The sequence below is a fragment of the Buteo buteo genome, chromosome 1 (genome assembly GCF_964188355.1).
Source record: "Buteo buteo chromosome 1, bButBut1.hap1.1, whole genome shotgun sequence".
NCBI classification, from domain to species: Eukaryota; Metazoa; Chordata; class Aves; order Accipitriformes; family Accipitridae; genus Buteo; species Buteo buteo.
This window is the reverse complement of record NC_134171.1, coordinates 47,653,361-47,669,908: the sequence shown is the minus strand read 5'-3', so window position 1 is coordinate 47,669,908 and position 16,548 is coordinate 47,653,361. Positions and strand designations below refer to the sequence as shown.

Below are 16,548 nucleotides of genomic sequence, written 5' to 3'. Positions count from 1 at the left end.
CATAATTTTTGATGAAAAAGATCACAGCCCTTTTAAAGAGAGATTTGGAAATTAATCCTCACAAAACAATAAGCAGTTGTTATACTGTAAATTTTGGGGCTAGTTCTGAATTCCTATGACGTGAAGGGGGCTGCTCTTGCCTGTTACATATGTGACAGATAACATGCTTGGTTTCTAAAACAGTTTGTATGTATACTTCATATGCTATATAAGCTTTGTTAATTGAGAAAAACAGGGAACTAAAAATGCATCCTACGACGTCACCTCTGTTTTTGTCTATTGAATAAGTGATGTAAATATTTTGAAGATTAAAGAATTGTTTTGCAAGTATTGATAATTTAAATGTTATAACAAGTTTTCCCCATCAAACATCAAGGAATAAATTCAGTCCGTTTGTACAGCACGGCATAAAGATAATTACACATATACTCTGGTATTTTTAGGTGCCTTTGTCTAATCCATGCAACAGAAATTGGATCATACATAAGTCAGATAGATATGTAGCAGGTAGGATGTAATACTAGAGCTGCAACAACAAAATTTGGCATCAGCCCACAAATACATCTATTTAGGGATTTTCTTTTACCATTTTCTAAAAGCAAACATACTTATTACATTCTGCCTTTGGGTGTATAAGAGTTTAAACCTGGCCATATTTCAAGTTGGTTTGGAGACTGACTGACATTTTATTTAATTTCAAAATTCATCATTATCAAGTCATACTATTCCACTAACAAAAGGGTCTAACTCACAAAAGAGTCAAATATGAAGATCAAATCTTTAATCACTTTAGGAATAGTTCTTAGTTAGGCCTAAATATTTAAAAATACTTCTAGGAAAACGATAGAAAATAACATCTCTCTCTCTATATATGTATGTACACAAACACATACACACTACTACACTTCACTGACATCATCATCAGTATGCTAAATATATTATGTAGAAGATTATGAATTGTTGAAAAGATATGTGGAATTGTTTTTTTCTTCTTCTCAGTAACTGACGTTTTGCAAATGGGGAGAAGAGGCAAAAATGGCAAAAGCAATAAGCAAGCCAAATGCATTTTAAGTGAAGTGCATTCAGTGGGGTTACAACATGGATTCTTTTGATCAATTTTTTATTGAGCTTGCAGATATTTTCCACCAACCAAATACCACAGACCACAAGACTACTTAGGACAGTCACAAAGTGAATTATAAGCAATTTAACAGAAATACTCCTTACTCTCTTTAGATATGGAATACCGATTCTAGATCAAGTCAACCCCTGTTCTGCTCCACTCTAATGTTTCAGAACACTACCTCATCCTTAAAAATCTATAAACATTGTTTTGCTATCAGAGATCTTTCGTTTGGTGAAAAAAGGCAACAGAAACCTGTTGACAGTGAAAATAGTCACATTTTAGACAATTACTATTGTTTAATACCTGCAATTTACAAGCATTAAGCAACAATTGAGAGAAATCTAAAGTATAGTTTCCAGGGAAAATGCAGTGGAAAATGAGTATTATGCATTGTCTGCTTTGTCATATCCAGAAGCATAAGAACTTTTCTGGTTTTGAACTGGGTATAATCATTTGGCTTTATATGTCTAATAGCAGCTGACTAATAAAAATGTTAATTTCTTCAGTCGTCTTTGTAACTTCCCAATACTCTCTCAATGTCACACAGCTGATTCTTATGCTGATTTTTCTTCTTCTCAAAGCTAGAATTTTTTTTTCACAGTACTGTATTAGGAATGCAAACATTTTATTGAAGTTTCCACACAAACAACTGAGCCCACAACTTCCCAGTCCAAAGCCATCCAAGAAGAACCACAAGAACACTCAGTTAAAAAACAGAAACAAAATGTACAATTCTGGAAGACAGATTGCTCATTATTAAGAAATAAACAGTAATTAATCCTAAGCTATTAAAAGATTCTTTTGAGCTACCACTTCAAAGATTTTGTTTTCGTGAAATGTTTCAATCTGAAACATGTTACTTACTGGCATAAGAAGTGTATAATGGATGCAGAATCCAGGTTCAGAAGGAAAATATTCATCAGACACAAATCTTATTCTGATCTGGTTTCCTTTGGAGATTTGTCTGCTTGGCACACTAGTGGAACCACACCAGCGCCCTAAAACAGTGCCATCACTAGGCTCTTCAACTTCTACAAAGTCATACCTGAACAGAAAAGAAAATCAAATGTTTATTTACTGATAAAATTTCTATAAAAATTCCTACTTTAATCAATAAACTGACTTTGCAGTTTGCAATTTTTATTTTTTTTTTTTTTAACACTGAAAGTATGCTACCAAAGCCAGCTATTTTAAACTTGGCTTCCAAGTTGCTACTGGCTTAAATACATAATAAAATCATGCAGTGAGGTTAAAAAAATAAAAGCAGAGTTAGCATTTTGAAAAGACCCATGAGTATGGTTTTGTTTGCTCCCTTTATGGAAAGCAATTACAACACGTGGGATACGGCAGAATAAAGTCAGTGAAAAAAGATTGAAATTGCCTAAGTGTGGCATAGTAATTCGTACTGCAATATCACTAACAGTATACTGCATGTCACCAGTGAAAGTTCAGGGGTTTTTTGGTATGGAAAACTTGCTCTCTTGTAATGCCAGTGGTGAATAAGCTCCTGAAGGTTAACGTGGCTGAGGGAAACTTGGAAGCACATTTTGAGTTTATTCATACCCCAGTGAGACATTTGTTGAGCAAAGACCTAGACGTACTGCATGTCAGAAGAACCTGATATTTTGGTAATATTGACAAAAGAGATATGGGTTGGGAACTTAGAGCGAATGAAACACATTAGGTTTGATTTAGTTTCATTGGTTTTTAACATGTGGTCTGGGTATCGCTGGGGATCTGTGAACAACTTCAAATAGATCCATGAAAGGTACCTAAGAAACACCAGTCAATTGTCATCAGTGAGCTTCAATACACCACACAAAGGTCCTCGCTTCCACTGGAAATGTTTAGGGGGGTTCCCAAGTCATAAAAACATTGAAAGCCACTGCTCTAGAAAGTACATCTGGTTTCAGTGCTTTAACCTGTTTCATGTCAGTTCCCCAGCTGCCCACTGACAGAATAAACACTAAGCATTTCAGCTGGATTTCCCCTGCTGCAGCTTGAAAGCCTTCGAGCCCCAGCAGCAGCATGGCCCAGTGGTTTGGGAAGGCGAGAAAGCATCGGTTAATGCACGGCAAGCGTGTGGAAGCTCACAGATGTAGTTTTCTGAGTCATCGTTTTACTTTTAAACCACAACTTGTATTCTAACACACCTCTGAGAAAGTTTCAAGGTTTCTGGTATTTTTGTGTTCTCTCACATGTGTAGTCATATACTAAATAAGTCTCAAGTAAATCTAAATTGGTAAATAGCATTGAGTCCTTTTCAAGGGTATAAACAGTCCTACCTCTGATGATAGCAAATACTCATATTTTACAAAACACGCACACACACTCTACCAAATATACCAAGCAATATTTAATGTGAAAATTATTACCTCATAAACATTTTCTACTAAAGATTTTTCTGGATTTCTTTTCAGTAAAGCTAATCTTTATAATGATTCCCAGTTCCCTAGTTAGACAGCAGGCAATAAATTCTTGTGTTGCATGTTTGTGCAAGACTGACTTGCACATTTATTATCTCCATTTAAAGGACCAGTATTTTTTTCCACTTAATTAAAAATGAATGCAATGAATATGCTCATTAACTGTGTTCAAAATCCATTACTGCCATGTACCACAGTTTTAAATCTTTGTTGAACTTGATACTAATTACTTTATCACCATCTTTTCCCCCCGCCAAACAGTAACTAATTCCTTTAACTGATCCACCAGCGTTTTTACTTTATGATCAGGTATACAACTTATTACAAAGGCAATGTGTACATTAATTGTACTAAGACTTCAGGGCTCAACACACTTATCAAATTGATTTTGAGCAGTGAATTTTATTTTTTTCTTTTTGAAATCACTTTATGAAGTTTCTAAAGGTAACATTTTTATTTTTTTAGTTAAGAATACTAAATACTTATCTACTTTTCTGATTCGTAAAGAGTAAGTTAATCGTTACATTTATTGACTTAGGCTTAAGATGTCTGGGGGGTCAGGCAAAGTATAGGTGTTAGTGCTTCTAAATAACTTGCAGAGTACTTTCTATTGCACCCTTTGGTCTCCTGGTACCCCTGAAGTAAAAGAGAAACTCAAATTCCACAGTTTAAATCTTAGACCCTTAAAATAAATGCTAATTAATTCCATTAGTTGCAAGGTAAAATAGAGGGAAATATGTATTCTGAAAAACCCAAATAAAATTCAGCTTTCTGATATACATGACAGATCCAAATAATTCTGTCAGTGTTTTTCTTCTATATTCAGTTCTTTTCTCCTTGATCTTTGTATGTGGTATTTGTAAACAAGCTCTCATTTGTAATCAAAATAATTATGTTTTTTCTGTGTGTTATCAGTGTTACCTTGATTGAGAGGTTTCTCAGCCACTCTTCTCCCACCCTAATACCACTCTGATCATCAGAAATCCACTTGTTTCCAAGTGATCAATCTGGAAACACTTTAATCATTATATAGCACTCATTAGTACTGCACTGCAGCATGCACAATTACCAATATCACTATTTAAGGGATTTACTAAAACCTATTTTATAAGCCAATCAAATGTAACCTTCTCATGGCAACATGGTACAGTACATACAGCAGAGTTTACAATGATTACTCCCTTTCTGCAATGTCTCCCTCAGGACCTATAGAGGATTTCTGTTCTTTTATGTTCAACAAACAAGTCTGGTGCTGTAGACAAAAAAATCTGTTTTCATAAGCAAATACATGAGAAATGAGTATCAGTTTCTTACTGCTGAACACAGATGTAGGTGGAGCTCCCTGCACAATATAGACATTTCACCATCAGCAAGGGGAATCTTTAGAAATTCTGTCTATGTCAACAGAAAAAAGTCCCTCACATGTTTCCTGGACATAATGACATTTTTAGCCAGTAACTTTATTCCTGTCAGTTATCTAGGCTGAATGTGCTGCAAGAGCCTGTCGAAAAAATCTTCTGTGCAACTAAAATTCCTTGCGTTGCACATCTGGACTGAAGTCTGAACTTGCTGTGAAAAGTAACAAACCAAAGTGTTTCAGATGCTTTAGCATTTACAGGATTGTGCTACATAATTCTGCATCTTCATGTCACAGGGCTAAAGAGCAACAGGGACAATAGCATAGCCATCCAAAACTATTTCCACATCAAGACAGGCTTGTACTTGAAATGCAGGAAAACTAGGATAAATAACCAAGAACTGAGAAGCTAGTTTCCATCTGCAATGGAGTAAAAAATGTTAAAATGCATGCTGAACAAAACAAAGAATCGTTCTCTTCTGTGCAGTGTACAAAGGAGAAAACAGAACCCTCTTTGACAACGACTAAAGAAATGCCCTGGTGCTGTATCTACGTTCAATACATAATTCAAATATTACTAAGCAAAATTTATGACAAAGAGGTAGTCCAATCTCCTTCCTGGGATGAAAGATGCTTTTGCCTTTAGCTGTGATGCCCATAATGCCTTCCATTATACCTGTCGCAGGACATGTATTCCTCTTCCCTGTAGCCTCAGTGCCTGGGACCGTGGACTGAATTAACAACCTGAACAAAGACAATTTATTGGAAAAGAGCAAGGAAGCAATGTAAACAACTCTGAACTTCAATGCCTTCCCAACCAGGAAATGTATTTTCCAAGGGAATAGGTTTTCCTCTCCTTTCTATATTTTTTCTGTGGTTTACACTGCATTTGCTAAACATACTCTGACAGGCTGTTTACCTTGGCTTGCAATTTTGTGACCTTTTTGTGGGTTCCCTCTGCCTTTGGAATTCCACAAATATATCAATGAATGTAAGAAGCAGAAACCCAACGGGTAAAACACTTTGTCATATCAGTGACGTTGGACCTTTCCATCTGTATATAGATGCACGCTAGACAAAAATCTAGCACGCCCATTAAAACAGCTTGCAAAAAGTGAAATATATTTTTCCTTCCCCCTTTGATAAGAACCCATTTCAATTTATCTTTTTTTTTTAAATGAAGAAATAGGAATTTGATAACAATCCCTATCTTTTTTTTTTTTTTTTGACAGTGTCCTCTGGGACTCTGTAATATTTCTGTTCCAACTTGTTTTAAAGCACATGGAATTCTAAGGTTTTCCTGGTGCTGGCATAGCACACCAAAATACCTACCTCAGCTGCAGACCAAAAGCATTAAAGGTCCCCTGGCAGTTCACCAGACACACTGTTATTGAATAGAACTTAGATGCTTTATATTTGGACAGCTTCAGTTTTGGAAACATTGGAAATTACTAAAAACTGTCATCATGAAAATATACTTTTGATCTTTTTATAAGAAAAATTTTAACACCATCATTTTAAAGGAATATTTCCTCTCCTTCTTCCACATCCATTTGAAATAATTATCATTTTTGCTACTGAAATATTTGAATTTCCTATGGAAAAAAATTTTTGGTTTTCATCATTTGACTTAACTGTGTATTTGTATAGACAAAACTGTAAGGGTATTGGTGACACCTTACATAGTCTTCGCCTCTTAGATCACTTTTAAATCACATCTGTAAGTAGTCATATTGCTCTTTGCGAATAAACACTGTATTTACATATAGAAGAAAGTAAAGCCAAACATTTAGCTTGAAGACATTTTATTCAAAGCGTGTCAGCCTTCACTTGCAATAAATCCTGGAAGCCTCCTCCAATCAACCTAGCTCTCCAGTAATGCTCTGATGGGCAGATACATGTTTATCCAAGTGGAAAACGGAACACTGGAGCATGACAGAGGCACTCAAATCCGTAGTATCTAATGGCAGACCCAATTTGTTTCACCAGCCTTGTTACTCCCCACAGGTCAACATGCTGTACAGTCTCCAGCAAAAATGCATGATGGGACAAGGGGAATGCAAAAAAGAGCAGAGGGAAAATGGGAGGACCCCAAGAAGGAAGAAGGCCAGAGAGAGTGGCATGCTGGACTAGAGAAATAAGTGGATTTCAGGCAAACTAAAAGCCTACAGATGTAGCAATACAGTTGTAAAAAGAAGAGTGCACTGCATCGTTCATTCAATAGGTGGAGAACTTTCCTCTTTTCTATTACCAATACTGCCCCTCTCACTGAGACTGAAGTACCTTTTCCTCAAAGAGCAAAGCACAGAGACAAAAGACACATCATGTGAGATGAAAATCAAAATGACACAAAAATTAAATAACTGGTAATAATGAAACTGCAGGTACTTGTGCACTATTTTTCACTTTATGTAAGAGGAAATCTTACTTTTGTTATTATATTTTTTCCCCTCCAATAAGGCCAGGCCAGGTAGTACAACCACCCACCACCCAAGTTTGCAAGCTTCAGAACAGCTGTTTAATTAATTACTTTGCCTTTCAGAAGCATTTATTTACATCATACTGTTTCGTATTTGTTGCCAGACAGCAGTATCTATCATGAACCTCAGACTGGGAAAGATTGGCCCATTCAGCCCAGTAACTACAAGGTTCCTGAAGTCACAAACCACTAGCAGTGCACATCAGTAAAAGTTAGCTATTAATAACTCCACTTGCTAGTCAGGTGGAGGAGAAAAATCCTCAAATGGTATAGAAAGCAAATTTCCTGGAGGAACAGAAGGGAGAAGGCACCTTGGCTGACATGGTGACCCTGTGGCAGCACCAGCAAATACTCCATGCAGGGTAAAAGTTAAAAAAAAAATTATTCTGCTCAATGTTATCAGAAATATTTGACTAGGGCTACTTTGAGTGAAAGTATAGTCAGGCTATTGGAAGAAAACTGTTGTTTTAAAAACTACCTGATATAAAATAGTAACTATTTAAAATATTCCCTCTGGATTTTGTCTTTCCAATAGGAATTTCTGAAAAAAGTTACCCAGAGTCATTTGACTCCAGTTCCTGAGGCTCACAGCATGGGCAATTCACCCTTAGCATTCATCTTCTTTAGGAGGATTTGGCAGTGCCTTCCACTATAAGAGGAAACTCCTTTGGATATCATTACAGATTATCCAACAATTGAGAAAAGAGTTACGTTCTACATTTTCTGTCATGTTTTATGTTTTAACTTAAAAACAGAGAAAAGATGATGGAACAGCAATGATTTGACATGAAATAAGTTTCCATAGTAGTACCTGTATCTGCTGATCTTACACACACTGTGTTTTAACAGTCACTGGAAAGAAACAGCATACCCAGATATAATCCAAATAAATAACCGATGAGGTCAGGTTTTTGTACTCAGAAAATGATGTTTAATTATACACAAACATCACTTCCAGCAATAGACATCACTTCCAGCCAATACAGCAAATGAGCATAAAAACCCCAAGTATCCTGCCATGTCTAAATTTTCCATGAAATAAAGATACTCAAGGTATAAACAGAGAACATTTCTAACTGCCATTCACCAAATATGGATTGTAGTTTCTGCGCCAACCTACTTTGAATACATTTATTTTAGAATATGCAGTACTGTACTTTAGGAACTGCCTTATGGAAACACACATTCATTCACAAATGTTAGATGGTTGCCATGGTTCTCTCTATTTAATCTTTCCTCATACTGATTTGTAATAGCCTGAGGCTTCTAACACAACCGCACAACTCTCTCTGTATTTCTACCTTGTTATTTAGGACACGTGAAAAAAAAAAAGTTTAATCCTTAGATTTCAATTTTCTTCCCCTTCATTCCCTGTAAGCCACTTTGATCATAAATATACATTTACAACACTGCAAGTGAAAGGGAAAAACAAGACAGAGTTCAAACTCCCAAATTCTACTCTTCAAACGTTTGAACACTTCTCGTGAAAAGAAAAGGATGCACTGGTGGTTCAATTTGGAGAAATTAACTGTTGCATTATTGCTCTCCAGTCTACCAGAAAACACATTTGCATTTTCTGTGCATCTGCTGAAAAGTTAAGGCACCATGTGAAGCTGAGACATATACATTTTGCACAGTAGCTTTTGTTGCTTGGTGAACTAGTGTCAGAGCACTGCATGTAAAAATAAGAAATCCAAAGAAGTACATCTCTTCACCCTCCTCCCCAAAACTCTCCTTTGTATCAAAAGTTTACTTCAGTGCCAATTGATAAACTGAGTATTGCTGAAAACATATCCTTTCCCTGATGACTAGTAAATTGGCACGTAAACACCTCTAGGAAATAAATCATCGTGACTGGTATCAAGGCACACTGGAAGCACTTAAGTATCTCCATCTTAAGCACATGAATATCCTGTAGTCTCTGAAAGTAACTTCTGCCTTGTGGGGAGGAAAGGGCATTAACTTTTCCACAAGAATAAGAAATTGTAAACTAGATACATTGTTACATGTACTTCAGGCTCTAAACCAAAACAATTCTATATTCAGACAACAACGCTGTAATTATTTAAGCATGTGTTAAACTACTGATATGGAAAAAGCATGTAAATAAGTATTTTCAGGAATATAGCAACCACAGAGTTTAGTCCTAGATAGCCTGTGCTGCCAACTAATTTATACTGGTATAACTTCTATTGATACATTATTTCGAGCAATTGAATAAGAATCTTAGAGAAAGAGACACTATAATCCTGTAGATCAACAGTGGAGGCAAGAAGGAGAGAAGATCGTTTTCCAAACTCCTCCTTTTAAAAGACTGATTGCCAAATTTCTTAGAAGATAACCTGTACTTATCTCCTTTGTATCAAAGAATGGCGGGTATTGCCAATGCCAGTCAGGATGAGAAACATGTTTAGCTCTCGTTAAATAAGGGTTAAGTTTGGTCTAAAAATGGCATGTTACATAGAACAGAAATACAAAACAAAAAAGTGCAGGAAATTTCATACCAACACTACTATTACTATATATCAAAGACAAAGATGAATTTGGGAAAATTGGAAAGCTTGGAAAAACATATTGACATATGTGAATTAGCTTGCCAGTGATGGCCCAGTCCATTTACTTACCTTGGCCTTCATCCTAAAATGCAAAGGAAGAAGTTCCATGGGGACTAAGTCTCCATGAGTTTCCATTGCTCAGTGTTACTATGCTACGCTTACCTTTTTCCTATTTGACTACAGATTCTCCTGTAGCCATATAAAATACAGTGAGTAAAAAAGATTTTCCACAAGGAAGGGTTATTTTTCAAGGACTAGAAAATAGATAACATCTACATAAAACATTTTCTTGTACTGTTTCACCTCCAATCCATCTGCTTTCTGCTACTGACTGCCTGTGTGGACCACAGATTTCTTTAGTATCCTGTACAAGTTATGAATTGAAATAATAATGCATGTAACAAAGATGGTAATAAGACAGAGTATTCTTGTGCTGCACACTAGTACTCCTATTCTTCATCATCTGCCCCCCCCAAAGGAATACCTGTACAATTTATCATTATTATTATTATTGTTATTATGATTACTTACAGTACAACACCATGTGGAAATGGCCATCAGAATTCAGGATCCTGCTGCACTGGACACTATATTCTCCAAAGCACATTTCCCTTCATAAAGAGGCAGCCCATTGCTCCCAGAGAGTGCACCAGCTCAGTAAGTATCCTACATCATATAGTACTACACTCTCCAGATTTTGGAGAATTAAACACCTTACCAACATTTTCCCAGTACTTCTCTGTAAAGTCTGCTATATTTTATCCTGGGAATTACAGCAATCATACTAAATCACATGTTCCTACTGTAGAGATCAATATTTTGTACAAAACCAAAAACAGTAATGGAGCTCATGGTTCACATCAACAGCCAAGGCTGTAAAGCATTCTTTCTAATCCACTACAAAATTTCTACCTCTACTCACACTGTTCACAGTGGTCAATGTATCTGCTCCAACTTCTGTGAATCTATAATCATGTTTTTACCATTGTTTTTCAAGCAGCATTTTAAATATTTATTCTAGTATCCCAAATGGTAATTTTTTCTTTATGCACATTCCTTATATCCTGGAATGTAGCGATGGCTCCAGTCAACGATGTGAAACTACTGGCTAAGCAATTTCCTAGCAATATTCAAAAGCATATTTTGGAAAACAAACAAACAAAAAATTCCTAAGGGGCATTTTCAGCATGTGAAGATTCATCCAGGGCAGTTCAGGCAGCACCCCTTCCCCTCAAGCACCCTCTGATGATAGAGCAGCATTACACACCTGGTTGTTTCCCCTCTTCCTTTTCCCTCCTTCCTGCCTACCTCAATGGAGATTGGGGCTCTATCTATGTTTATTTAAATGAAAACACCTTTATTTCTTTAGTTCAGCAATACAATAACATATGGTCTCTTGGCTGCTACACTAGCACACAGGATTTACCGATCCAGGACAGACCATTTGTCATGAAGTCCAATATCCTGCTTCAGGACAGGCTAGTAATTGCTACTTTAACAGAAAGTGAAAAACCCCTATAATGTAACCGACCAGTTGCATAACACCACAGGAGGCAGAAAAAATGTGTTCCCAACCCTAGCAGGAGATCAGTTTTCACCTAAAGAGTGTAAAGAGTTTCCTCTCACTTCAGTTTACCCAGTTATAAGTTAATGGTCATAAAATTATGCAAAACTATTTTTAATCCAGCCACAGTATATGAATCAAAGGCTAGTCTGAAGCAGTACTTAATAATTGCTGGTAGTTTACTGGTCTCCCTCTTCTCATGTTACTGTCAGAAAAGGAAAAGATCTATTTATTTTACCTTATAAAACCCCTCGGACACTCCCACATGACCATCTAACCTTTACTGCAATAAGTAATCACTTTTTGCAATTTCTCCTGCACATGCATCTTCTCAGATATCCTGATGATCAGATGAGAACAGATTAATGTAAATTGCATTACGTTTCACTTCTACTTTATCCTAATGGAGCAGCATCAACTGCAAGAAAGGACTGTCTGACTGACAACGTTTGCTGGTAATGCTGTCTAACTACAATTTCACGTGAGCAACATATTTTATTAAAATGTTGATGATACACTTGAAGAAGCAACCACAGCATCTAGTGAGAGGGAGAGAGGAAAGGAAGTGGACAAGGGGAGGAAGAGAAGAGAGAGAAGCTGTGTAATGTGAAGAAACACAACTGTCCGCCTAGGAATAGGACAGTTGGTACATCTGCTATTCCTGCTGATTAAACAGGAGAAAGCTGCTTATAAACCTGTTGGTGAGGCTATGGGCTTAACTGTACATAGACTTTCAGTAACCAGAAAGCATCAGGGAGGGAGTGCATGGTATGTATAATCTGGAATGTTTAGACACTACAATGGGTAACTTTAGATTACTCTGCTGGGCCTGCCTTTGCAGCTTCCATTTCTCTTGATATCAGGACTCCAGAGAGTCACACCAGAAACCACAGATGGCTACAGGGTCTGTCTACATCCCTGAGCTCTGGTAGTGATGGCTCACAGCATGTTTTTGTGCCCCCTTATAGTAGACATTTACTTCTACCTTTTAATAAGTGGTAGGGCTAGTGCAGGGGAACTCCATCAATAACAACTATTTCCAGAGTACCCTAGACAGAAGCAAGACCCAGCAGTGCCACACTCATTTTCAAAGAAAATAACTTCAGTCTACACCATTAGAAATGCAGCCAACTACGGTAACATGAAAAAATTTTAGAAGCAATAAATTAGGATTAGGACCGTTTACAAAAATATTTTGGTACTGTGGACATAGTTTACTTTATTCAAACAGCTTGCTTGAGATTGAGAGGACCAGGAAGGAATTTTAAGGAGCCTAAAATGTTTTTTAAGTCAATGAGTGTAGTCTTTGGTGTGAAACAGGAGTAAGGGATTATGTCAACTGCCCACTCATCAGCAATCACTCTCCTAACACTCATCTGGACTGTGAAAATAGATTTTAAATTACTTGTGAAATAATATCCATTATAGTGTCCTCCAGCAACAGTGGACACTAAAAATGAATGCTGGATTTGCTGTAAAGGAGGGAAAAGCGGGTGGGCAAGAATGCAGTGATAGCCCGTAAGTTTGTGCAGCATGTCCTTCTGATCACATCATGTAGGCTATGGTGTCCTCCTGTTCTGCTCAGAGAAGCATCTTCTTCTGTTTGCCTTTCTTGTGTTGCACTCTGATTTGCTTAGAGAGTACAATTTTGCAGCTATAAACCCTTTCTGCAGAACTAAGTTTACTCTTTTTGAAGCTTAAGAAATGTGCATTACAAAGTAGTCTCCATTATAACCATACTGCATTTTGGTTTTCTAATTTTTTTATCTTCTTTTACTGCCTGCAGTATCTGCTTTGTCACATTTACAAAACTGTTATCATGAGAATGGTATTAAGCAACTTTTAGTAAGCAGTACAGAACCCAAAGGAATGTGTATACTTCTGGATACAGTAGACACCTCTGCCACAGTCTGAACTATGGACAGTAGCTATACCAGCAGAACAGGACCAGCTGAAAGATGAATTAGTGTTTGAAAAATCTGATAATCAAAGAGTCAATTTTTTCTGTTAACATGGTAAATCCAAAAATAAGAGCTTTCTTAAAAAAAATAAAGTAATAATAATAAAAAGAAACTACAAGGAACCACAATTTTGTGTAATGAAATCAGAATAGATAAGAAACAGATCCCGATACTTCTTTTGACATGAAAAACCACTTATTTTTTCTTCAGAAAATAAGAAAGCAGGATACATGAGTCTATCGGACTCTTTTGCATTCATTAAATTGAAATAATATTGTTACAACTGAACTCACATGAAAAGAAATAACCTTTGTAGTATTAATCTTTTTTCTTTAGATGTAAAAGAACAATTTTTAGATAACGAAAGGATTGTGGCGCAAATTGAATCTAATTTCTTAAAAACTTTGATCCCTATCCCCTGCTCTCATCTTCCATTTAGCATTTAAACCTCTCTTGAACTGGCATCACTATTCAGTTGTCTTGCAAATAGACTGAGCAACTAAAAACCAAAACAAAAAAAACCCAACCCCACAAACACCAGGAGAAATTACTCCGCCAGCTGCCTTAACACAAGTTTTATGGCATTTTCTACACACTGCTCCTAAAATGCCACCTTCCTGCCACCAGTAAAACATCAATGTTGCTACTAAGGACTTCAGCTTGTATTAGCTATTTCATAATAATTCTCTCCTATCAGTATTTCAATTAATCTAAGGCACTTGAATGCTAGAACTCATCCCAGCCATTTAAATTATATGACCCCCTTTCAGACTTTGAATAAAAATGATTGACAAGAAATTTGTGTTGGGGAAAAAAAAAAAGTAAAAAAGAAATTGTGTATTGAGGAACAAGAGTTCTTATGCTTTTTATAATTCCATATATTAATGGAATCAACCATATCCAAATGGATCTGACTCGCAGAACAGAGCTGTAATAAATTTTAACTTTAGTATGACTTCACTTTTGCTGAAGAAGTTATAGACTATGATGAAAGAGACATTTAAGTATCACTGATATGTAGAGTCACCTAAACTGAGCCCAGCCCACCTGTATGTGTAGCATGTCATAAAAAACAGCTGGCTAAATTAGAACACCCTGAAATTCTAAGGCAAGAGCTGTAAGAAAAGAGCTTTAAAGACTGGTCTTCACTATAACATTCATCTCTGCTCTCAGAGTCTGTGGGTTTTGGTGCTGACCATTTTTTTTTTTTCCCAGTTTGATGCTGACTGTATTTTTTTCCAATTTGAAGCCTTCAAAATTCTGGGGGACTCCTCACTGCTTTCTGAATTTTCAAATAAGGGTGGCAGCAGTAACCCCCTCATCTTCAGAATGGGGGTTGGGGGAAAAAAGCACAAATCCCAGCAGCCCACCTACTTAGTGACATGAGTTGCCATGATCATCATCTGCACCAGTTCCTCTTTAAATACGGAGTTCATTTAAAGGTCTTTGTCCAGTTATTCAAAGCCAACTTGAACTTTGTACTTACCCAAGAGATAACTTCACCCTCTGTAATCACAGTCCATGAGAAGCATTTAAGACTATATGACAGTAAGGACAGACCATCAGCTGTCCAGAAAACAATTTTCTTGGGAACTAGACCCTGATAAGGAACTCACTGCCCTCAAAAGCCCCAGAATTAATACTTACTTTATGTGAAGAGTTATATTTTTTTTCCTGAATCTATGCTTGATATTAGTGTGTTCTTCACGCATACATCAATATTGCCTCTATAATGCACTCAAGGCAAAACAAAAAATATTACTCTTTTTTTTTTCCCCCGGGGGGCAGGGTGTGGGTTAGAATTTCATCTTTCTAGACAGAAAACATGCTGACATTAATCTTTCATCCATGTGCTCTGTTGATGCTGTAAGGTGCTTCCATGACAAGGGGCCAAACAGAAGCAAAACAGCTGTCCTCTTTTTTATTGAAGCAGTTAGGAGTTGCAGTTGTGTATCCACATTTTACTCCACATGCCAGATGTACAGATTTGTACAGATTTTTTTTGTACAAGAAAGGAAGCTCCATGTGGTGTAAGTTGCCCATTGTGTCTTATATTACACAGAAGTCTCTTTAGAAAATTACACAACAAAATGTTTAGCCTTTTTATTGTGTTTATCATAATTTATCACTGCATAGTATGCATTTGAATAAATGTCAAAAAAAAAAAAAGACAGCTAAGCAAATATTTTCCTTCTTCGCAGCTGCTGACTAAAGACAGTGTCAGTATGTTTCCTCTTGATACACTTGTTCCAGTCTTGTCAGACTGAGCCAAATCTTCTAATTTTTTAACCCTTATCAATAATTTCCTAATGATACATTCATTAGGAACACATATGACCGTTGAAGCCAGTTGGATTACGGTTTCTACCACAGAACCTTGATGTTCCCTTAATGAAAGGGAATAGCTTGGGCACAGTTCAGTCACAATGGATCTGAAGTGAAGGCAAGTAGCTTACAAAAACATCAGGGAAAAAGGAGGTAGTGAATTTAATGCATGTGGCTTTGTATCATAAAGCATCATCCTAAGAACTCTCAGAGGAAGAACATTCCCGGTATTAAGAGTGAAGTATTTAATTTGATGTGAAGAGGAAAAAAAAGTCACAGAACTACTCACATAGGTTTTACCCCATGTTAGCACTGACAGCTGCCTTCAGCTTAACTAATTTTCTTCAGGCAAAAGTTCTACATACTGCACATATTAACTAGACAAGCTTTGGGAATTCTTTCAAAACGTTATAGGTAAATGCTTCACTTACACAAGTACAGCAACAGATTCACATATGCAGGTGCTAAAAGCTGCCCCACCCCCCAAAAAACCAACATCAGACTATAGTTCATACTTTAAATTATTAGACTGAAGAGAGTCAGAAATGAGTATAGCTATCCTAATACGAAGATGATGGTCAAATGGCATCTATTATTCAACTATCAGTTGGTTCCACATTCTTTTACTCATGTATTTTATCCTTATCATCTTATCTACAGTAATTGCACTTTGGATTTGTGACACATTTCTGTGTTTTATTATATATAATAAAAGTCAAACAGACTGTAATCATCTGATGATTAGAATGAACAGC

At 36.5% G+C, this 16,548-nt stretch overlaps 1 protein-coding gene across 1 annotated transcript in view; it reads right to left on the bottom strand.

The window, feature by feature from the left end:
- PDGFC (platelet derived growth factor C) overlaps positions 1 to 16,548 on the bottom strand; it is a 140,678-nt gene that overhangs the window by 36,318 nt on the left and 87,812 nt on the right. The window contains exon 3 of the mRNA XM_075029394.1: positions 1,991 to 2,171. Coding sequence (XP_074885495.1) covers positions 1,991 to 2,171 — 181 coding nt within the window. The remainder of the gene's footprint in view (positions 1 to 1,990; positions 2,172 to 16,548) is intronic.